The sequence below is a fragment of the Dendrobates tinctorius genome, unplaced genomic scaffold (assembly GCF_039654945.1).
Source record: "Dendrobates tinctorius isolate UK_male_01 unplaced genomic scaffold, ASM3965494v1 ptg000143l, whole genome shotgun sequence".
Lineage (NCBI taxonomy): Eukaryota > Metazoa > Chordata > Amphibia > Anura > Dendrobatidae > Dendrobates > Dendrobates tinctorius.
In genome coordinates, this window is record NW_027361810.1 from 37,055,824 (window position 1) to 37,081,226 (window position 25,403).

Genomic DNA, 25,403 nt, shown 5'->3' on the forward strand with positions numbered 1-25,403 from the left:
GCCATTTATTCCATGGCGCTTTACATGTGAGGAGGGGTGTACATAATAAAAAACAAGTCCAGTAATCTTAAACAACACTGGTCATGACTGGTACAGGAGGAGAGAGGACCCTGCCCGCGACGGCTCACAATCTACATTTACAGATTATTAAGGTTTTGTTCTTGCAGTAACATTTTGTTTTGTTCTTGTGTTTTTTAATAATTTTTTAATCAATGTTGGTTTGTTTTGGTTTATCAGACCAGTGTCACACCTTGGATCAGATGCACCATTAAATGTTGTTTCTCATACGTATGTGTGAATCTGTGTGTGCTGATTCTGTAACAGTATATTAATTATGTATACTTCTTTTTTTTTACATAGAAAGACCTGCAACCCAAATATGAGTACAATTATTACATGTATTTATACTTCGTAGTCTTCATAATATTCGGCGCCTTCTTCACCTTGAATCTATTCATTGGTGTTATCATAGATAACTTCAATCAGCAGAAGAGGAAGATAAGTATTAATTGCCATGGAGCTGGAGATTATATATCTATCTATAGCTGCAATCAAAAATATTCCACCTCTACAGTTTATAAGGTTTATTAGCTAGATTTTTCTGCTGTTTGCAGTTAAAAAATGAAGCAAGAACAATTTAAATATCCGAACAAGTGGTTCCTCCAAATTCATCACAAAGAGACAACTTTCCTGATTACAACAGTCTCAGAATTATTTACCCTCTTTACTACAAATGTCTTTAGTACCTAATCGAGCATATTTCACTGTTATTACCTGCTGCAAACATGATGCATTGCCAGACACCAGATTATGGCAGCATTCATGAGGAATCTGAGTTTATTCCTCATCGGTGAAGGCCTCTAGGTCATTATTATTCTTGGGTTGTCATGAGATAGTCCAAAAAGTTTAAAGAAGAGATCGCTGCTTTGGACAAACAAGTTAAAGGATGCAAAAAGATACTTAGAGATATACAGGGGTTGGACAAAATAATGGAAACACCTGGAGACATCAACAAAAGTTAGTTCATTATGGTGTAGGTCCACCTTTTGAGGCGATTACAGCCCCAATTCTCCGAGGTATGGATTCATACAAGGTGTGAATTGTTTCCAAAGGAATTTTAGCCCATTCTTCAGTTAAAACACCCTGCAGTTCTTTGAGCGACGATGGCGGCGGAAATCGACGTTTAACTTGAATCTCTAAAATCGACCATAAATGCTCAATAATGTTGCGGTCTGGGGATTGTGGGGGCCAGATGAGATGCTCAACTTCATTAGAATGTTCCTCGTGCCATGCTTTAACGATTCTAGCTGTATGAATTGGTTCATTATCATCCTGAAAGATGGCGTTCCCCTCCTGGAACAGTGCTTGAACCATAGGATGCACTTGGTCGCCCAAAATGCCTAAATAATCTCGGCTGTTAATTCTTCCATGAAGGGATATCATTGGCCCGGCAGATCTCCACGAAATAGCACCCCAGATCATCACAGAACCTCCGCCATGTTTTACGGTTGGGAGAAGGCAGTCTGGATGGAATGCTTCTTTCAGCTGTCTCCAAACGTACACTCGGCCGGAGGTCGGAAATAGGGTAAACAATGATTCGTCTGAGAATATCACATGTTTCCACTGCTCGAGGGACCAGTTCTGGAGGTTTCTACACCACTCTTGGAAACGCTTGGAAACATTTGTCATTGAGAGCAGCGGTTTTCGAATTGCAGTTCTTCCATGGAATCCAGATTTGTGCAGCTCCCAACGAACAGTTTTCGTGGAAACTGGGTTCTGTAGGTGTTCATTGAGCTCAGCAGTGATTTTCGGAGCCGTGGTCTTGCGATCCTCTTTCACAATTCGCTTTAGAGTCCGACGGTCTCTCTCAGTCAGCTTCAACTTTCGGCCGGACCTGTGCTTTGCTGCGGACATTTTTCCTTCTCTTTCAAATGCAGTCATGACTTTGGAGACAGTACCTCTTCACACGCCAAGCATTCGGGCACTTTCTGTCACATTAGCGCCTGCCATACGAGCACCAACAATTTGACCTCTTTGAAAATCCGAGAGGTCTTCCATTGGTATCAGGTTCTCATCAATGTTCTTACAATTCTGCAAAACAAACAGTTAATTTACATACACATATCACATAACACAAATAATCAACTACAAAACATTACCATATGTCACGGTTTGCATGTTTATAACATGTTCGAAGATTATGATGCCAAAACGTTAGGTGTTTCCATTATTTTGCCCAACCCCTGTAGTTGGAAGTTAATGGAACAGGATCAAACCAATAGAATTACTGGCTACTCTACCAGACGTGGAAGCGTTATCCACTGCCACCAGATTCTTGAGGAGGCAGGTGGTCAAAAACTGTTGAGTGCTAATCAATTTGCTAATAAACCTAATGTGCAGTGGGGACTGAATCATTTTTATTGCAACTGTAGCTATCTATCTATCTATCAATCAATCTATCTTGGAGGCATTGTATCCAAAAACTGAGTAGTCTAGTCATACTTTGCTTGTATCATCTATCTATTGAAGACATGCAAGTTTGTTTAACGATTTGTGGATTCCGTGAGTGGTAAAAAAATTGTGAAGAGATGATGGAAACAGAGAAGAAATATTGTTTTGAGAACAGATGTTGCACTTGGGTCCTTATACAGAGATTAAATCAGATTAGGGTCCAGTTATAGAACCGCTTGAAGAATATTTGATATCGATTCTGTAAATGTCTGGTAGGTGGGGTCCAACCTACTGTGGCTGACCAAGAGAATGATGGTTCTTTGGTATTTTGTTCCACCAAAAACCCAGAATAAAACATATCCAGCTGTAGACTAAATAGAGAGATGACAGCGCAGCATTGTCTTTTTAGAAGCTTTTATATTCAGTACTTGGGTAAAGAGAGTCAGACACATGAGCAGTCACCTCTCAGTTCATTCTGCATATGTATGAAGCTAACCCTTGTAGTTGAATGGAAACCATGAGACCCCATTCTCTCAAAAGATGCTGATTCCAGAAGTTGGAGTCCTATTTCCCAAAGACCCAGTAGGCATATAAATGGCTCAAAAAGAAATATACTTTTAATAATAAAGTGGGAGAATTATATTTGTACTTTAGATTTATGTTGGTTGCAATATTTTACTTAGGAGGACAAGACATCTTTATGACAGAGGAACAGAAGAAGTATTACAATGCAATGAAGAAACTTGGATCCAAGAAACCACAAAAACCAATCCCAAGACCTAAGGTTAGACTGTAAACTCCAATAAAACTGTGTTGTAGATATAAAAGGATTTCAGACACTTTGGTAGTGCATCCATAGTCTACATCAGTGTTCCCCAACTCAGGTCCTCAAGAGCCACCAACAGTTCATGTTTTCAGGGTTTCCTTAGTATTGCACAGGTGATGGACTACTTGCCTGTCAAGGTGAGGCAATTATTTCCTGGGCAATGCTAAGGAAATTCTAAAAACATGACCTGTTGGTGGCTCTTGAGGACTGGAGTTGGGGGACACTGGTCTACATAGTCATAGTGCCTATACACCTTAAGGCCAATTTAGACTAACCAGTGATCAGGGAACAAGGGTCAGTAGGATTAAGTAGGAACGTTCACTTCTGCCTAGAGGCTTGTCTGAACAGGCCAGCAAACGCCCAACAAACAAGCAAAACTTTTGATTTTTATCCAGTTTAAAGATTATCGTTATCGGCAGTACATGATTCTTTGTAAAAAAGGTGATAAGCTGCCTATAGAATCTCATATTATGTGCACAGAACGATCACATTAACATTCATTCTGTGCTTATAAATTTGAGCTTGTACAGTCTTAACAGGCCACCTACTGACCGCCGATCGGCTTACATGTAGCACAATTGTGCCAGGTTAACTCAACAATAGATAGCCGTCTGCCAAGTTCTTTTTTGGCTAACGGCTGTCTCTCCCCACATTGCATACACTTGCATGTTGGTTTGATAGGGTATTTATGTGTTCTCAATGAGAATATAGGAGTAAGCCGATGCCACTGCCAGACTCTTTTGGGGTAATTTGTCAGAAGATTCAAGTATTGTTGAAATTCTACATTCCGCGTAATCGCTTTCTATGGAGAGTCGGAAAGTTTCATAAACAATCAATGGCCATTTTTCATTATTTAATTGATGAATTCTTCATGATTTGTTGGACAGTAATCAGCAGTGGGATTTTTTTTCCACCAGTTCCGCACTCTTGTGATAACTAAACTGTTATTATTTCTGTACATTTTGGCAGGTTTCAGATTTGTGGCCAATTTTCCACCCCACCCTGCACAGCGTCTCTCCACCCTGTTGCATACCTCCTTATTTTTATAAATAGTTTTGCATAACCACACATCCTTTTACATGTCACACCCCTTCCAAACCCAATGTCCTGCCCTCTTAATGTGTCTCAGTTTAAAGAAGAAGCACAAGAGAACTTCCAGAAGTGCAGCCAAATGTTTCGGGACAGTTGGCAAGTATGCCCTATAACAAAGGGATTGGACCCTACAGCTACCATGGGAGTTATCTAAGGTTCTGTTTACATTTGCTTCATGGTTTACCTTATAAAAAAAAGTAAACCATGATGCACTTCCGAATCCATTGTACAACGGACTCCAAGAGCCCCTAATAAAACCCCAATAACTTAAATTGGGTTGAGTTGTTTTTTTTTGGGAAAAGTCTCTGCAGCCTGGCTCTTGACAAATAAATGCTAGGTTTCCACTTGTGTTGTAGGCTTCATCGGGAGGCTTTCTGACAAGTTGTCATTTTTGCCAAAATTATTATTTTTTTGTTAAAATTACTGACAACACAACAGAGGCCAAATGGACCCCAGTACAATTAATGGTGTCCCCCTGATGATGTTTGGGATGGATAGGTTTCCTTAATGATTTCCGTTTTTTCTGTTCATGAGACGGAACAAAAGAACAAAACTCCGAACGCCAGTGTGAACCTAGCCAAAAATGTAAATGTTGAACATACAGTGCCTTGCAAAAGTATTCGGCCCCCTGGAACTTTTCAACCTTTTCCCACATATCATGCTTCAAACATAAAGATACCAAATGTAAATTTTTGCTGAGGAATCAACAACAAGTGGAACACAATTGTGAAGTTGAACAAAATTTATTGGTTATTTTAAATTTTTGTGGAAATTCAAAAACTGAAAAGTGGGGCATGCAATATTATTCGGCCCCTTTACTTTCAGTGCAGCAAACTCACTCCAGAAGTTCATTGTGGATCTCTGAATGATCCAATGTTGTCCTAAATGACTAATGATGATAAATATAATCCACCTGTGTGTAATCAAGTTTCCGTATAAGTGCACCTGCTCTGTGATAGTCTCAGGGTTCTGTTTGATGCACAGAGAGCATCAAGAAGACCAAGGAACACAACAGGCAGGTCTGTGATACTGTTGTGGAGAAGTTTATAGCCGGATTTGGATACAAAATAATTTCCAAAACTTTAAACATCCCAAGGAGCACGATCATATTGAAATGGAAGGAGTATCATACCATTGCAAATCTACCAAGACCCGGCCGTCTTCATCTCAATCAAGGAGAAGACTGATCAGAGATGCAGCCAAGAGGCCCATGATCACTCTGGATGAACTGCAGAGATCTACAGCTGAGGTGGGACAGTCTGTCCATAGGACAACAATCAATCGAACACTGCACAAATCTGGCCTTTATGGAAAAGTGGCAAGAAGAAAGCCATTTCTCAAAGATATCCATAAAAAGTGTTGCTTAAAGTTTGCAACAAGCCACCTAGGAGTCACACCAAACATGTGGAAGAAGGTGCTCTCGTCAGATGAAACCAAAATCGAACTTTTTGGCAACAATGCAAAACGATATGTTTGGCGTAAAGGCAGCACAGCTCATCACCCTGAACACCCCATCTCCACTGTCAAACATGGTGGTGGTGGCAGCATCATGGTTTCGGCCTGCTTTTCTTCAGTAGGGACAGAAAAGATGGTTAAAATTGATGGGAAGATGGATGGAGCCAAATACAGGACCATTCTTGAAGAAAACCTGTTGGAATCTGCAAAAGACCTGAGACTGGGACAGAGATTTGTCTTCCAACAAGACAATGATCCTAAACATAAAGCAAAATCTACAGTGGAATGGTTCACAAATAAACGTATCCAGGTGTTAGAATGGCCAAGTCAAAGTCCAGACCTGAATCCAATCGAGAATCTGTGGAAAGAGCTGAAAACTGCTGTTCACAAACGATCTCCATCCAACCTCACTGAGCTCGAGCTGTTTGCCCAGGAAGAATGGGCAAGAATTTCAGTCTCTCGATGTACAAAACTGATAGACATATACCCCAAGCAACTTGCAGCTGTAATCGCAGCAAAAGGTGGCGCAACAAAGTATTAAGTTAAAGGGGCCGAATAATATTGCACGCCCCACTTTTCAGTTTTTGAATTTCCACAAAAATTTAAAATAACCAATAAATTTCGTTCAACTTCACAATTGTGTCCGACTTGTTGTTGATTCTTCACCAAAAATTTACATTTGGTATCTTTATGTTTGAAGCATGATATGTGGGAAAAGGTTGAAAAGTTCCAGGGGGCCGAATACTTTTTCAAGGCACTGTATATTCTGGTAAGCTTTAGTACATAGGTATTCTGTCTAACAATATCTATATGGGCAGGCATCTTAAAGGTTTTTTTTTACGTATATGATATTGATAACCTCCCGTTAGGATATCAGAACAATGGAGGTCTAACTCGCGGCATCCCCACCAAACAGCCTTTACAAGCTCCATAAACAGTTGGATATAAAGAGTGTAGGGAGCTCACAAATACTGCAGAAGAAATTAATATGAGTGGGACCTGAGCGTGTCCAATAAAGTATAAGGAGCTTGTAATGGCTGACTGATGGGGGGTGCCAGGTGTCAGACCCTCACCGATCTGATATTCTTAGGATAGGTCATCGATATCATAGTAGTGGAAAAAAAAACTTTAATCCCAAAAAAAGAACTCCCTTTGCATGCTCGGCTTGTTGTATATTACGATAATCATTCATAGACATATTGATAGTGATACACAACATTTTATCTCCACAGAATGTTTTACAGGGATTCGTATTTGACATAGTCACAAACCAAATATTTGATATCACCGTCATGTGTCTCATATTCCTTAACATGGTAACCATGATGATTGAAACTGATGGCCAGAGTGCTAAAATGGACGACAACTTGTACTGGATTAATATGGTCTTCATTGTGCTTTTTACCTGTGAATTCCTTCTCAAACTGTTTTCCTTGCGCCATTATTATTTCACAAATGGATGGAATATATTTGACTTGGTTGTGGTCATAATCTCCATTGTAGGTAAGACAGTGGCATGGTCCCATTGGTTGAATTGAATAGATATTTCGGTCATATTATCGTGATTATCCAATCCAGTAGGGCTAGACCAGCAACAACAACAAAAAAAAGTTGTTAAAGGTTATGGACAACTTTGTGCAGTTTGGTATAATTAAAAATGTTTCTCCATTTCCCATCTACAGCCTGTTTGTTTCCCTGCACATTTCTGGCTGCAGAATGAGTTAACTTAAAATCCATTAGCGAACTGATTCATATGGAGAGTTTGTAACTCTATATCTATATTTTTTGGAGCTGATTTATAACCACATCAAAGTTCACCTTAACTTTGATGTGGTCAAGGGAATTTCAGATAAGAGTTCCCAACACCCTGACAGAAGGAGCGGAAAGCCTGATTCTCAGTTAACTCATTCTGCAGCCTGCAATGAGCAAGGGAACACAGAGGCTGTAAAACCCAAATGGTTAAACATTTTTAATGAAACCCGGTTGATAAAAAAAAAACATATTTAGCACATAATACTTGCAAAGAGGTTTAAAAAAAAAATTGTCCCTATCCTTTAAACAGGGCATGTTATGACCAGTAGAAATATTTCCCTGCAGGTAAAGCGTTAATCTACAGGTAAATAGCATTAAAGTACTGCATGGCCGTTTTACCAAAAGTAAGATTAATGCCAGAAAATGAACTTGCTTTCCAGCTTTCAGTCATAGTGGCTGTGAACAGAAAGGTTACAGTCATCACTCACAATACTGTGACCGGCAGCTGTAAATCACTTTCCACTACTTTGACTGACAGCTCACTCTGCACACATATGTTGCTGAGCAGGCTGTCTGTCAAAATGAGAGGGAGTGGTTACAGCCGCCCGGTCACAATATAGCGATCATTGTTTCTAACTTTTCCGTGCACCGCCCCTATGACTGTAAGCCAGCAGCTCCTGGCAGAATGTCCGTTCATTTTCTCCCGGTAGCTATTCTTTCAGAAAGGCCGGGGTCACACTTGCGTGTTCAATGTGGAAAACTCACGCGAGTCTCTCACATCAATACCCGGCACTACCGCCGGCACTCAGACAGAAGTGTGCGGCTGCATGTCTTTCTATGCAGCTGAACGCTCCGGTCCGAACCGCCAGCGGCAGTCCCAGGTATTGAGTGAGTTTCTCGCATTGCACTCGCAAGTGTGACCCCGGCCTAAGACAGCCGGTCAGAATTTTGACGCTACATAGGTGCAGATTAACCCTATATCTGCAGGCAAATAGTGTCTTTTTCCATGCCAGGTTCCCTTTAAAGGGAATCTGTCATTAAGATCAACCCCACCTCCAAAAACACACACATGTGCTTCCTGGTCTTTAAATTGTAAATCCATCGACACCTTTATATTTGTTGCTGCATTTCTGAGTAATTATCATTTAGATTCATATCCAAATCAGGCATTAAAGAGTCATGTAAAATATCGCTATTAACCTGCAGATATGGGCCTGGAGGAAATGTACATTATTCCTCCCGGAAGCCTTGTTCTTTCAGTCTTTGGGGTTTTGCCGATGCGTTTTCAGTCACCGCTCTGTGCATAGATAGCTGCGACGATACCTGTGCCCCGACACTGACTGATAGCAGACTCTATTGCGGATTCTGCTGTCAGTCAGTGCCAGGCTGCGGTTACAGCTGCCACTTTCTACACACAGAGCGGAGACTGAAACCTATGACTGAAAGAATGATGCTGCCGGGAGGAATACAGTTTATTTCCTCCTGACAGTGGGGCTCTCTATGCCAGTACCTGATGGTGTCAGAACTCTATTAACCTCGTGGCTGCAGGTTTATCATGTTTTTTTAACATGACAGGTTCCCTCTTTATACTGATGAGCAAAAGGTTAACAATGTTTTGAACTTTTGACTTTCACGCTCCATATCTCACCATCCTCTACAGCTGTGAATGTGAGACTGCCGTCATTTTATAGACAATCATCTTGGCTATCTCATACATAAATTTGACTTGCAACTATTTAGCATATGATTAGTTATGCAGATTCTTGTCATATCACTGCATTGTTACTGTTTTGTTCCTAAAAATCGAAATTTTAATTTTTTTGGGAATTGGGAATTGGGAATTACACATTGGGAATGTGTAAGAGAGACCTTAGATCATATTTTGGTCAAGACATAGTTGAATCTAATCGAGAGCATGCCCAGAAAGATTCAGACAGTGGATTTACAAAATGCTAACAAAATAATTTGTTAGCATTTTGTAAATCCACTGTCTGAATCTTTCTGGGCATGCTCTCGATTAGATTCAACTATGTCTTGACCAAAATATGATCTAAGGTCTCTCTTACACATTCCCAATGTTGGGAATCAATTGATGTGTTTGATTGAGTGAGGTCTGGGGACTGTGGGGGCCAATCCAGCATCTCTTCTTCATTGTCATTGAACCATTTCTTCGCCAATCTTGACGTATGCTTCTGGTCGTTGTCCTGCTGGAACTCTGTGTAGTGCTTTTCATACCCATAGTACTTGAGTGTACCAAGTAACTTGTAGGATCTTCTCATACAGCTCAGGATTGAAACCACCATTGATCCTGGTAAAATATCCAATATCTTTGGCTGAAACAACACCATATCATCAAGCTTCCACCACCGAACTTGACAGTTCCAATCTTCAACTGTCCACTTTTCGTACAGTGCCGACTCTTCTTATGACGACATTGAAGTCAAGGCTTCTCCACCTTTTCTCAAGCCACCATTCCAGACTCATGTAATGTGTGTCAGATGGATGTCTGTAATCTCACTATGGTGATGCATACCAGCCACCTCAACTGCCGTGTTTGTCGCACCAGAACTGATGGACCATGTGATGAGCTGACTTGTTAACTCTGATATTTTGCCTGGACGTCCACGTCTTGGCTTTTGAATTGATGGACGGACTTCATTTCATATTTTTCCAACTTTTTCCAATTATCATGGCACTCGTATGGTGCAGTTTGGTAATTTTCTTGGCTGACAGACCGGTATCGATAAGCTGGATGAGTTTCTCTTTTCTTCCTGACTTCTTCTCGATTCGAACCAATGACCTTTCACTTGGAAATCAACCTAATAATACACTGAGCTATTGGGGAATGTGAGAACAGGATTTTTTGTAGTATACAGGAAGAAAAAGATTTTTCCACCACCAAGAGAAAAACAGTAACAATGCAGTGACATGACAAGAATCTGCATAACTAATCATGTGCTAAATAGTTGTCAGTCAAATTTATGTATGAGATAGCCAAGATGATGGCAGTACTGGAGGGTGAGATATGGAGTGTGAAAGTCAAAAGATCAAAACATTGTTACCCTTTTGTTCATCTAGAGCTGAGTGGGAAACAAACTAGGGAGTCAATGGGTCCTTATGTGCTTTATCATGCCCAGAGCACTTAATGCCTCATTTGTATATAAATTTAAAAGTTTATTGTGCAGCAACAGATATAAAGGTGTCGATGGATTTACAATTTAAAGACCTGCAAGCACATATAAATGGTTTGAGAATGAGAGGGTTGATCTTGCCAATAGATTTCCTTCAAAGGTGGTGTCATACTTTTTTACCAAAGTTTGCGTGTTTTCCCATGTTGAGTTTTTAATTCTTTTGCGGCAAAAAAATGCTGCAGTCTCATGTTGCTTGTGAGTAAATGGGCAAATCAGAAATGCACTTTTTTGGGGACCTTGGCCCGTTTTTATTTTCCAAATAAAACAAGTTCTAGGCCTGTCCGTTTTTATGCATTTTTCCATAGGTACCTGTATTGAATAAAAAATAATTACATTTTTTATATTATATTAAATTATAGCATTTTTTTACAAAGCCAGAAAAAGCGCATGAAGTAATCCTTAGACTGGGGTCACACTTGCGAGAAACTAGCACGAGTCTCACATCTCAATACCCAGCACTGCCGCCGGTACTCGGGATCGGAGTGTGAGGCTTCATGTATTTCTATGCAGCTGAGCGCTCTGGTCCCAAGTGCCGGCGGCAGTGTCGGGTATTGAGATGCAAGACTCGTGGAAGATTCTTGCAAGTGTGCCCCCGGCCTTAGGGTGATTTCAGCTGTTTCATTGTATAATTTAAAGTTTTGGTTTGACAAACTTGGCTATTTTTGTGAAAGTCATACTTGTGCAAAAATGTGTGTTTTTGCACTTTTTCAGTCATTTTTTCCTCTTTCCTAAATTTTGGGTGGGGCATAGGATGAGCTGTGGAGCTATCTGTTGCCAGACAATAGTTTACATGAGAAACTGGAACGAGTTGTAGCAGAAATCTTACACAAGCTCATGGCTGGCAGAGATTTCCTTTGGTGGCGCCTGGTTTGCCCATGATGCTCCAATCTTATTAAGAGGTTTGCCCCACTTAATAAGCGCAACACATTTTACTCCAGATTTTATTTGATTAAGAGGTTATCCGGGATTTTGGTTATTATTAGCCTAAGAACTTCCAGGCAAGTAGTTGCTAAATTACGTGCCTGTTTTGCCCGCAGACCTCTGCTCAAAGCAGTCACGGACCATTCCTTCTCTTCCGCTCTGCTCTGTCAATGGGTCATCACAACAGGACATCACTGCAAACATCATGTTGATTGACAGCTGGCTTCCTGCTGCTTAACTTCCCGGAGCGACTGTCAATCAGCATGATGTCGGCACTGACGCGCCGTCGACAGAGCAGACAAGAAGAGAAGGCACTGCTCTGTTAGTATGGGTGAAGTGAAGCAGGAGGTCATCACCAGAGTCAGCAGCGATCATCTCTGGGCAAAACAGGCAGGTATTTAGCAACTCTCTGCTGGTAAGTTCTTAGCGCCATACTAAAAAAATTATCACAGTCCCAGATTACCCCTTTAAGGCTGTCTTCACCCGTTGTAGTTGCGGTGCAATTTTTTACCATAATTTCAAAAATAGTGGCTAAAACTTTGAAAAATGGGGAAAAAAAATGCACCGAGGCTGCAACATCCAAACGCAGCCACAGACTGACATAAATCGCTTCTCTTAGCTCGCTGTGTTCGCTGCTTGCTGTCAGTAACTAGGAACCTTCACTGTGTACATCCAGATGGTAATATTCTGTCCTAGTCATGTGATCATCATACAAGTGTGCGGCTTGTTACAAAGGCGAGGTCTGATGGCTGTATTGTAGTGAGCCATGCACCTGTGTGACCATGACCGTAGTATAATGCAGGCTGTAAATCAGAGTCCAGTGCAAGTAATGCAATGCATTTTTATAAAATTACTCTACTGTATATGTAGATTATATGCATATAATTTACATAAACAGTTGCATTTCTATAAAGTGGTCATCAGAGGTGGACATACACTTTAACATCTCATTCCATCATAGACATAAAGCGCTACTTTGTATTAGTAAACAAGAGACCAGACCTTTTTTGTCTTTTGGACCTCATCAGCACATAGCTCAGCTTAGATACCCGTCTGTCTTTAAAACCTTTTTTGTGGACTTGACATATCCCAAGATACGATGGCATGAGATGACCAGCCTTGAACAAATCTATATAAAATTATGAGAATCTTTGTCAGGAAATGTCTATGCTATATGTGTCTATACATAGCCACACATTGGGAAAATTCTATGGAGAGGGGAAGAAGGAGAAACTAGAGGCAGTTATTGTTCTCCATAGAACATTATGAGCACCAACTATTCTCAGTAATGTGAAAGTCTGTATTTATTTAAGACAAATTTTACCCATGAACTGAGAATTTTGAGAATGAATGATCAATCCAGGAGGAGAAAGAGGCAAATTTCTCTAATAAGATATAATACAAAGTTTCAGAGTTTCACATGTACTATTGATTTACGAAATACAAAAATTTAAGAGAAACTGATAACATTATTTTGCAATGTAAAGTACAGACATGGCTGTAATAGGGTTACACAGGATAAATTGACGCCTTTGGTGAAAAAATCCGCTTTGTGGTTCTTATTTAAAGTGAACCTGTGAGCAGGATTTTGGTAAGTAAACTACAGGCGCTGTCCGGTTGGCGTTGTAACACTGATTATTTTAATCAGTGTAACAGCACAAACCTGACAATGCCTGTAGTTTACTTAGCAAAATCCTGCTTACAGGTACACTTTAATCAGTATCTGAAGTTTTCTGCTAATGAGATTTCGGTGCATCGGGTCTTCTCCTCCATCACCGGGCCTTCTGCCTGCCTCCTGTCTTTAAATGATAGCTCACAGATTTTTCAGTGACCTGTCTAATGTTTGAAATCTTGTACAGGAATTTCTATGGGTGGCGCATGTGTAAGATAAGGGCAGGACGGTAGTCGCAGCAGAGGACACCGGGGCTCTGGTGTCCCGTCTTCCTCCCACAGGAATATCTTCAGCATCTGCCGGTATACCTGTTCTGGTTGCTGGTCCACGGTCAACGATTCCACTGCAGTGTGACCCAGCTCCTGCACACTCGATTCCAGTGCATGAGAATGAAAAAACTGACACAGATACCGGTTCTGATGCAACATCAACGCTTTTACTTTCTTCTTTAACGGTTCCAGACACAACAGTCACCTCACAGTCCACACAGCATTCCTCCTGCTCTTCACCTTTCTGACTTTCTTCGCCCTCACGTACATTCCGGGGTAATAGTGCCTTTGGCGGTACCACCGTCTGACTGTGCCCGTGCTTTTCTGCTTCTAATCAACATTGCGTAACTGCTGTGGCGTCCTGGGCTTAGAGCCCTTGTGAACCTGCCGGGCATGCTCACCCTTCTGGACTATTCCTACAACCTACGCTAGCTTAACCCAAAGCAGCTCCTCCTACAGTTAACCCCTAATGAACTATCTATCAACTGTACCTATCAAGGACCTACTAGTATGCCCCCATCTAGTGGCCCGTTCCAACACTACACTTACCCAGTCTAGGAATACTATATACCAGGGGTCCCCAACCACTGGTCCGTGGCCCAGCATCGGGCCGTTGCAGTGCCCTTGCCGATCCACGGACACAAGGGGTGCCGGCGGCGGTGCAGCAGCTGATACTCACCTAGCGGTCCCTGTCGGCGCGGCGGCTTCATCCAGGGCTGAGCGGTCAAGTGTAACACTCATTTAAGGTCATGAGTATGGACGCCACTCATCTCCCATACGCGTGGCATCCCTATTCATAGACCTTAATGAGCGGTAGCACGTGACCGCTCCGCACAGGAGCTGAAGCGCCGCGAGATGCAAGGAGGGAAGTTCAGCGACGGGAGGGTAAGTATGATGGGGGAGGATGGGGGAGCCGAGCGGAGCCATATATACAAGGGAGGGAGAGTGGGAGCGGAGCCATATATACAAGGGAGGCCGGGAGAGTGGAAGCAGAGCCATATATATAAGGGAGGGAGAGTGGAAGCAGAGCCATATATACAAGGGAGGGAGAGTGGGAGCAGAGCCATATATACAAGGGAGGGAGAGTGGGAGCGGAGCCATATATATAAGAGAGGGAGAGTGGGAGCAGAGCCATATATACAAGGGAGGGAGAGTGGGAGCGGAGCCATATATACAAGGGAGGGAGAGTGGGAGCGGAGCCATAAATACAAGGGAGGGAGAGTGGGAGCGGAGCCATATATACAAGGGAGGGAGGGTGGGAGCGGAGCCATAAATACAAGGGGGGGAGAGTGGGAGCGGAGCCATATATACAAGGGAGGGAGTGGGAGCGGAGCCATAAATACATGGGAGGGAGAGTGGGAGCGGAGCCATATATACAAGGGAGGGAGAGTGGGAGCGGAGCCATAAATACAAGGGAAGGAGAGAGGGAGCAGAGCCATATATACAAGGGAGGGAGAGTGGGAGCGGAGCCATATATACAAGGGAGGGAGAGTGGGAGCGGAGCCATATATACAAGGGAGGGAGAGTGGGAGCTGAGCCATAAATACAAGGGAGGGAGGGTGGGAGCGGAGCCATGTATACAGGATGGGACAGGGGAGCCATGCATACAGGATGGGAGGGTTGGAGCAGAGCCATGTATACAGGATGGGAGAGTGGGAGCAGAGCCATGTATACAGGATGGGAGAGTGGGAGCAGAGCCATGCATACAGGATGGGAGAGTGGAAGCGGAGCCATGTATACAAGGATGGGACAGGGGAACCATGCATACAACAGGGGAAGCCACACAGAGCTGGACAGGACGGGGGGAACCACACATACATTTTCTGATGATTAGAAAATAATCAGCACGTACAGTACTTCAGTACAATTTTTCTTAAGTGCTCAATGCTCCATTTCCTTGTAGGTTCCAATCATCCTTGAAACAGAGAAACAAGCCAGGTGCTCCCACTCATTCAAAACCTATGGTGAGTTGAGTCACATTATAAATGTTATAATTAAATGATAAGTATGCACTGCTAAACTACAACCGCGTTCATAGCCCCGCCCCCTTATGACCAAATCCCCGCCCCTGTCACACCTCCATCCCCGCCCTGCCGGGCCATGGAAGAATGGTCTTGCTTGAAGCCGGTCCCTGGTGCAAAAAAGGTTGGGGACCACTGCTATATACTACAAGTGCCCTCCGCTATTCAACCGAAGGATACACTGACTTACCCTAATCTACACCATAATGTATGACACACAATACAACATAAGATAATGTCACATCAAAGCATAATATCTTACAGTTTGGTAACACATAACCGTGGCAGTACCAAAAAGACCGTCGGTAGTACACAGCTGTGTAGCAGTACCGAAACACAATAGAATATTTACATTAATCACAACTGTACATAAGAACTCTTAATGGGAGGGAAGGGTGTTCCATTCCCTACACATGTGCAGTCTGAGATCTCGAGTCAATGACGTAGTTTAGAGAAGATTGCACATGCACCACCCACGACACCATTTCATTTTAGATCAGCCTTGAAATCAATCTGCGCACACACCACTCATGGTAATGTCGGCACCAATGTGTGATTTCAAACAGGAGGCAGGTCACTAGCCTCTTGTATTGAAGTCTTGCATCAACCTTGCTGTGAGCTGCACGGACATGGATTGATTTCCCAGCTGTTCTAAAATAGAATGGTGCTATGGCTGGCGCATGCGCACTCGTCTCCAAATGATCTCATTGAGCTGAGATCTCTATCCATGTATGTGCCGCCCACAGCAATGACAGCAATATTGGCAGGAGATTTCAAACAGGTGGCAGGTCAGTGAAAAATCAGTGACCTGTCATTCAAAGACCAGGGGCCGGCAGAGGGGGTGGGGAAAGAGGAGAAGAGGAGAAGACCCAATGTTCAGTCCAGCCCCAAAATCTCATTCAAATGCTGATTAAAGGAAAGAACAGAAAATTGATTTCTTCATCAAAGGTATCAATTTATTCTGTATAAAAGTGCCATTATGGCCATGTCTTTATATCACCTTGCAAAATCATGCTGACAGGTTCTCTTTAAACAGTTACTTTTTAAGAAAATTTGCGGAAAGTTAAGGGTAGACCGTGGACACATGCAGTGGCGGATTATAATGAGGTCAATTTGGGCAGTTGCCCCGGGCCCAGTGGGGTTAAGGGGCCCACAGCCCAGGCCAGTAAATTGCCCCATTATAATCCGCCACCGCGCAGGGCCGGATTATAGGCAGGGCAGGCGGGGCTTCAGCCCCGGGGCCCCCACCACAAGAGCTTCTAAGGGGGCCCCCACCACATTCCTGCTGGCTGCTGCAATGGCACTCCATCTTCTCCCCACCTAAAAGTGAGTGACCGTGGGGGCGGCATTATGTGCTCTGCTACCAGCAGCATCTACAAGTAGCGTGAACGCTGATGCTGCTGGTAGCGTGCAAAGGCTTGTGATGAGATCACAGGAGGTAAGGTGTCAGGGCCTCCGATCATGTGACCCCTGTCTCCTCCCCTCCTGTGACCTCATCACAGGTCCTGTGCGCACAGAACAGAGCACTGAGAGCAGCCATGTATGTGGAGTGCGGCTCTGCGGGTGGAGGTCGGTGCTGGAGGCTCCATTATTCTCTATGTGGAGTGTGGCTCTGCGGGTGGAGGTCGGTGCTGGAGGCCCCATTATTCTCTATGTAGAGTGTGGCTCTACGATTCGTGACCCCCGTCACGTGACGAGGGGGGCCCACAGAGTCTGAACTGCCCCGGGCCCTGGCTACCCTTAATCCACCCCTGGACACATGTATACTTGAGCTGCCATAAATAAAGCCTCACCGGAAGGGCAGGCGCAGGTGACCGTATGTTCTCCATCCATGAAAATCGGTTTGCTTATGCCAGGCCCGGTTTTAGGCAAAGTGGGGCCCTAGACAAAGTTTAAAATGGGGCCCCAAATGCTAACATATTGCACATCACACAGAAGCATTTCAGTTGTTGTTACATGCACTGAGTTCAGGCCGTTAAACGAGTGTGATGGACAATATTGAAGTCGCTCAACACTTGTTTCCCGGCCTCATTCCACCGTCTGAGAAAGAATGATGGGGACAGAACGATCACTAATGGATCAATCTGTCGCTCTCTCCTCCATCATTGCTTTGAGCTATAGTTCAATGCAGCGGGGGAAGTCGGTGCTGGCGGCAGGCGGGCCCCCTGCCTCATGGGCCCCATAGCGGCTGTGTGATGTGCCACTAGCTGGGAGCCCCTGGGGGAGCGGGGGCCCTAGGCAGCTGCCTGCCCCTAACGCCTGCTCTGGCTTATGCTAGTCTCTGATCAGACTCCAATTTTCTCAGAGGAAGAGAGAAAAAATAAAGTATCTCCATCTTCTCTATAATGTCAGTCCATGAAAGTTGGACTGCACTCTGATGTTATCTAGGGACCTATAGACATGAATGGGCGAGTGCCATTTTATTGGAGGCAAATTGTGCTTGCTGTGATTTTTTTTCCTCTGACCACTCTGTGCTAGGAAAAAAATCAGAAATGTGCACACAGCGTTATTAAATAACATTGGACTGAGTGCGATGTGATGTTTTGACTCGCACTGAAACTACAGTCATCTGCATGACTCCAATACTGACTTCTATAGCTACACTAAGGAGTAAGGCTGTATGCATAAGGTCGGGGTCAGACTTGCGAGAAACTAGGACGAGTCTCACACTTCAATACCCGACACTGCGGTTCAGATCGGAGCTTTGAGCTGCATAGAAATACATGCAGCCGCACACTGTGCTCCCAAGTGCCGGCGGCAGTGCTGGGTATTGACGTGCGAGACACGTTCGGGTTTCTCACAAGTCTGACTCTGGCCTCACACCTCCCATAGATGACCAGATTCCTTCCCTGTACTGATGAGGTCCAAAAGACCAAAATAGACCTTTTTTTTTCGCTTTAAATTTTTAGACTAGACTGGATGATTGGTTTTCAAATTGTGAATCACAGCTCATTGAAAACTACCACCACCAGCAAACAATACTTGGACAGACTGTGGATATCCAAGTATTCTGGTAGTTGTAGTATCCTACTATCTTATCATATTCACATGTGCCATGGTGCATAGGCCCAGATGCCATATCTATAAAAAATATTTCTACCAGAAAGCTCTTCTTATTTATTGTTATTTTTATATCTGCACCTTATTTCGTTATTCTAAGATCAAGTCTTAGGCCAGCTTCACATATCAGACATTCACGGTCTGAATACGGACCATGATGTCCAGACCAGCTTTGGGTTTCATGACACACGCTCAACATCCTCGTAGGCACGTACGAGGTTTTTGAGTTCACTTGGGTTAAGTTTGGACAAAGAGGTCTGTACTTGGTCCGTAAATGTTGGAAGTATGAAACCGATCTAATACTGTGCATCTCTGAGTATTAAACTCATGTTTGAAATGTAATATTCTGTATTTTTGAACTATTCCCCTACAGGTATGTTTCTTTCAAAGATAATAGAGAAATATTTTGTTTCACCCACGCTATTTCGAGTAATAAGACTGGCAAGGATTGGGAGAATCTTACGTCTTATTAAAGGAGCAAAGGGGATCCGAACTCTGCTTTTTGCTTTGATGATGTCACTTCCGGCCTTATTCAATATTGGTCTTCTGCTCTTCTTGGTCATGTTCATTTACGCCATTTTTGGAATGTCCAATTTTGCTTATGTGAAGAATGGCGGTGGGATCGATGACATTTTTAACTTCGAAACCTTTGGTAACAGTATGCTTTGCTTGTTTATGATCACAACATCTGCAGGTTGGGATCTTTTGTTGGAGCCAAATCTTAAGACTGTAAAACCAGATTGTGAGCCCCAATATCGGCATAGCGGGAGCAATATAAAAGGTGACTGTGGCAACTCATCAATTGCCATTTTATTTTTTGTCAGCTATATCATCATCTCGTTCCTCATTGTGGTAAATATGTACATTGCGGTCATATTGGAAAATTTTAGCGTTGCCACGGAAGAAAGTGCAGAACCCTTGGGAGAAGATGACTTTGACAGGTTCTATGAAGTTTGGGAAAAGTATGACCCAAAGGCTACGCAGTTTATTGAATACAATAAACTTTTTAATTTTGCAGATGAACTGGATCCACCTTTGCAAGTACCAAAACCAAACCAAATTCAACTCATTGCAATGGATCTGCCCATGGTCAATGGTGACAGGATCCACTGTCTCGACATTCTATTTGCTTTCACAAAACGTGTTTTGGGTGGAGAGGAAGGTATGGACTCTCTGCGTATAACAATGGAGGATCGGTTTATGGCCGCCAACCCGTCTAAGAATCCTTATGAGCCAATTACAACTACCTTACGGCGTAAACAAGAAGAGTTATCTGCTATTGTTATACAGCGTTGCTACAGGCGCTACAGCACTAGGAAAGCTGCACACGGTCTGACAGTGCCGAAGAAAAATAAAAGCAAACGTTCTAGTATCATTGCTAAAAGTGATAAGAGATTTTCAAAATACATCAAAAGTTCCAGCACTATTGACTCAGACATGTCCACCTCTACCTTGTCACCCCCATCCTACGACAGTATCAAAAAGGCTGACGATAAAGACAATGCTTAAAAGGAAGATGCTGGAAACGGTAGAAGAAGTCATACGTAATAAATTAATGGTGGCTGTGTGATTCACCCCTGAGAAAGATCATGTACCAACTTGCTTGGAGAGCTATGCCAAATTGTCAACTCTATGTATGATGTAAGTTTAGTGCCTATAAAACTGTATGGAAACGAAGCTTTCTATAGGATCTACAAAACATCTATAAACTTTAAAAGGCTAATTTTTGTATCCAGATTATGAACTTTACGATGCAAATTTTCCACTTAAACTAAGGGTCATTTGGGCTTAGGTGTCTTTATGCTCTGCTGGACAATCATAGTGACTTCTGCTGCTTTTTTAAAATGTCATATGACTATTAATCACATGATCATTGGATGCATTCATTAGAAGTAAAAAGCAAAAAAAAAAAAAAAAAAGTTTCATCACTGCCGTCTGGATAATAACCATTCAACACTATTGGAGCTACAGAATCAATTTTTAGCAATTGTTTGTCGACTACCGATAATATCAAATGTTCAATAATATGTTCAACAATGTTAATGTGCCTCTGACGTCACAAATGGTTTCAATTCTGCAGCTTGAACACGTTCTACACACTTCTGTAAAGTGCTCTTCTGTACAAAGAAAATGAAGAAAAAAACTGCACACACATATATAGTATATATTAATAGGGAATTGTAGTTAAAACATGCAGTGACATTTTGAAAAGTCAACTCTGCAATCAAAATTTTCTACTTTTTAGATTGCATCATTCAAGTACATCGACTCTATTAAGTTGCTCGCTTTGGAGGTCTTGCCTTGTTTTGTTTTGTTTTTTTCTGGTCCTCCAATGACGAATACAACTGGGCAGACAGAAGTCTTCCAGTGCATGGCTTTCACTTATTTTACAGTCTTCATATTTCCCTTGGCTTAATGAAGAGAATTGAAAAAAACTATTTGCCGCAAGGAAGCCGAACATAAAGCACCGCCATGCACTGTGTAGTGGCCGTTCTCAGGTGCTGCAACTAAGCTGCTATCAAAGTGAAAAACTGCATTAAAGGGGTGGCCTGAAAGTCAATGTAATTTTCATTATAAATCCCTATCAATTTAGTGCCATAATCTAAGCTATTTCCTAATATACTTGCATTAAACTCAATCCACACTATCTAACTTCTTTTCTTTTGTTTTTCACTTCCTTTTTGATGTTGCCGGGATGCTCCAAGCGAAGCATCATCAGAGGCAAAGGCTGTGGTCACTGCCGCATTCTCTGACCCCTCCCTGAAATTAAGCGTCATCATTGACACTTGCTTCAGGGGCTAGGTTAGTCCATGTGCGCTGTCCACTGTGTGATGTGCACAATGACAGCATGCTCTCTTGCTGGCTTGGATAAGCAGTAACTAGCCGGCAACAGATTGCATTGTCAGAATACCTGTCGTGCAGAGACCAGGGATATCACTTGTGGAGGTGGTGCTGGCCTCTACAAGATAGGTATTGTGACAATGAGCTCTTTTACTGATTTGTTACTGCTGATCCGAGCCAGCAACAGTGTGCGCTGTCATTGTGCACATCACACAGTGCACAGCATGCAGGGACTAGCTCAGCCCCTGAAATGGGTGTCACTTCATTTCACAACAGTTACCGCAGCCTCTGCCCCCTGATGATGCTTCAACTGAGTATACCAGAATGCACCAGGCTTTTCAAAGGAAGGAAGTAGGGATAAAGACTAGAAAAGCAGTTATATAGTTAGGAAAGGATATGGATTTTTTTAATGCAAGTATATTAGAAAATAGTTTAGAATATGGAAGTAAATAGATAGGGATTTAGATGAAAATTTCCTAGCCTTCGGAGTACCAGTTTAAGCACGAACAGCCACTACACTGTGTGAGGAGGTCATGTGCTTTGGCTTTGTACAGTACACTGTACACTTCTTGCAATCGCAGGTTTTGGATGTCCCTCATCAATCTAGTATTGATGCCCCATCTCAATGATAAGTCATTAATATCTTAGTCCCAGAGAAATAGATTTCTTAAAAGGCATGTGCCGTATAGCAAATTTGATCCATCTTGGCCCCAGTCCATCAAAGCCATTACCCCAGAATTATGGCAAATATCATTTCAAAAACTCACAAAATGTTTGCAGAAAAATTTTGAAACTTTTGTCATTTCCACACTAGTTTCTTTCAGCTCCATGAAAATCGGTGGAACTGGGGCGCAACAAGGCCATGACACTATAGCTTGTCTAATTCTTGACGGGAGTAAGATTTGTGGTGAGTTGCATGGAGGTGTACGCCGCTCTAACTCCCACACACCCGCTCATCAACACTGTCTTTGTTCATGCCAGTCTTGATGAATCTTGACTTCTTAAAATGACAGAAAGTCGATTGCTGCATATTATCAATTTGCGCCATTTTTACTCCATTTTTTAAAATAAATTTGAACTAAATTTTTGGAAATTGACAAGAATTTTTTTTTTTACGGTGCAATATTCACCAGCTGTCAAAATATGTTCAGTAAACATGGACCATAATATTTGTCCCACTATTTGTATTGTGCTTAGGCTATATACTGTGTGTGGTGTACATATCTAAAATCTGTAATCACTATCCAACCCCCTCTTGTGTTGTAAGGTGTAGTTGCATGAGCTTTTCAATATAGCGAAAAAAAGTTATATTGAAGTATTCCAGCCCTACGTATGCGAAAGGACACGCGTTGTAGCATAGGTATGGGCAACAAATCTTTGTAGACCTCTCAAACTTATACATTGAGGGCATTTTTCCAATACGTACACCAAATATACATTATACCCTAAAGAGCATAGGAATCTTTCAAAAGTAAACATTTCTCTCTTTTTTTTATTTCCTTCAGAAGGATGGTTTTGATCTTCTGCATGGCAATAAGATTTTATTATAGGGCATTGATGTTTTATTATATTTATTAATTACTTTATTTATGTATCATTTTAATTCATTTTTGTACCTTTTTTTAGATCTGTTCGGCTCTCACATATTATGGGGTAGGTAATGTGTAAAATATATACAGTAAGGACAGTGGTGTCATATTTTTGTAAATAAAAGTTAGGAAATCGTGGCATCTATAGATATCTACAGAATGATGCCACTTTTTTCCCCTGTACTACTTTTTCTGCTTTACTTGAAAGGGTTATATTTAAATAAAAGGGTATTTATTTATCTAGCAACTGCACCACTCTTCTCCATAACCTTTATGTTGCGTTGCAGCTGTGCCATATTTAAAGATTAACTAAACTTTTTTTATTCAATCATTCAACAGCCTTTGCAAAGTTAGGAAACTTTATAATATACTCCATTCCCTTACTTTTCTTCCTTTTCTCTCAAAACCTTGCTGAAATTGCTGTTTTAACTGCTCCTTTAAAAGAAGCTTTTAACTGCCACTCTAGCAAGAATCTGTACCCAAATCTATAATGTAACTGGATATGTGTCCTTCGGTCTGAAGCTTTTGGGTGCATGCACAGGAGTCAGTGCATACCGCACAATGGCGTCATTATCTCCAGGACATTGGTTGGAGCAGCTTCACCGGCGGTGAGGAGAGAAAGTGAGGAGAGAGAGGGTGTTGAGAGAGAGAGTGAGGAGAGAAAGAGGAGAGAGAGGGTGATGAGATTGAAAGCTGGCGAGGACATAGAGGGTGAGGAGAGAGAGTTGGAGAGGCAAAAAGGAAAGGATGAAGAAAGAGAGAGGGTAAGGAGAGAGAGAGGGTGAGGAGACAGAGAGACAAACATGTACCAATTAAAATGCTCGCCACCCGGGCGTAGAACGAGTTCAATAGCTAGTACTATTTACAAACAAGCTTCATGTTTGGGGTTGGAGAACAGAGACACTCACTCAGTGAGAGTGTTTGTAAATAGTATTTGATTTTTTGCTACAGCAGCAGTTCAAAGCAGCTTCTAAAAGAGCATGAACTAGGCAGTAAAAACAGCACTTTCAGCATGATGTTTCTGAGAAAAGGAAGCAAAGCAAGGTAATGAAGTATATTACAAAGATTTATGCTTGTTCAAAGGCTAATCAGTTATAATATAAAATTACATGGCTGGAACAAATTGCAATAGCCTATAGAGAAGATTGACATTTTTTTCTAGAAAAAATATGAATAACAATCCCTTTAATAAGGCATAATATATTACAGGTTTCTATATGTATTTGCCTTCACACCTCTGTGTATAATACTGACGGATACTTAATATAGTAGAAAGCCATATTTTAAATCCTGTTATTAGGACCTTAGATCACACGAAGATGTAACCTGCAGGTAATACACTTTTTTTTGTAATAGATTACTTGATTCTGCTTGATGCATAGCCAAATATAAGGAAATGTATTCCAACATACTCTTTATAAAATAGTATAAATAAATATATATATATATCTTGCATTTTGTAAATAAATTAAAAAAAAAAAGTATTAGTTGAGGGCTTTGTGTGGTGAAAACCATGATGAATTCACTAATGGATCTGATTATTACAAGTTGAAAATAAAAGCACTATATGTGGCAAATGGATGAATGTGTCTGTATGTTCCTGGGATACAAAAGGAATGTTTATCACAAAATTATGCAATGGAAATGCAAATGTCTTTTCTTAAGTCTTTCAAAGGTGGGTATAGTAGAACAGCGCATTTAGAGCAGCTGAAAATAGAAATATAATACAGTTTCTTATATACAGTAAAATCATGATAATCTGGCACATTCAGGACTGTTGAGCAGCAAAACTACCAGAAATTCCTATTAACCCAACATCGCACAAAGTACCTAAAATGGACACACCTACTTATAGGAATTATGATATCAGGAAACAGCCTCAATGTTTATTTTCAAATTTTGTAAAAAATAAAGAAAAAGTTAATATCATTAATAAAAGAAATCTCAAATTTTGCAATTCAGCCATAGACACTAATGCCAGATTTATATTCCTATTCTGTAGAGAAGATTACTCAGCAGTCTTATTATCATTACAGACAAGATTACGGTAAATATTTTCTGTAATTAAACTCAGGATCCACCATTTGCGATAGATGTTACAGCTCACCTCCTCCTCTCCCTTCCTTCACAATGATCTTTACCCAGAAAAGAAAATTCTCTTGCAAGAGTCTGAGTCAAATCCAATCTATTGGTGCATGCAGCTGCCCAAAAGAAAGCCCCAGAAAGAATGACCTAACTCTTAGGACTAATGGCCAGTGTGAAA

General features: G+C 41.8%; 1 protein-coding gene across 3 annotated transcripts in view; it reads left to right on the forward strand.

The window, feature by feature from the left end:
• LOC141049368 (sodium channel protein type 2 subunit alpha-like) overlaps window positions 1-24,721 on the forward strand; it is a 263,234-nt gene extending 238,513 nt beyond the window's left edge. For 2 of the 3 annotated variants that reach the window (XM_073545767.1, XM_073545765.1), the window contains 4 exons: window positions 361-502; window positions 3,135-3,235; window positions 7,057-7,327; window positions 19,084-24,721. In XM_073545767.1, the coding sequence (XP_073401868.1) occupies window positions 361-502; window positions 3,135-3,235; window positions 7,057-7,327; window positions 19,084-20,219 (1,650 nt within the window). In that variant the 3' untranslated portion in view covers window positions 20,220-24,721. The remainder of the gene's footprint in view (window positions 1-360; window positions 503-3,134; window positions 3,236-7,056; window positions 7,328-19,083) is intronic. The other variant, XM_073545766.1, reaches the window with a different exon arrangement.
• Window positions 24,722-25,403: the final 682 nt, after the last annotated feature.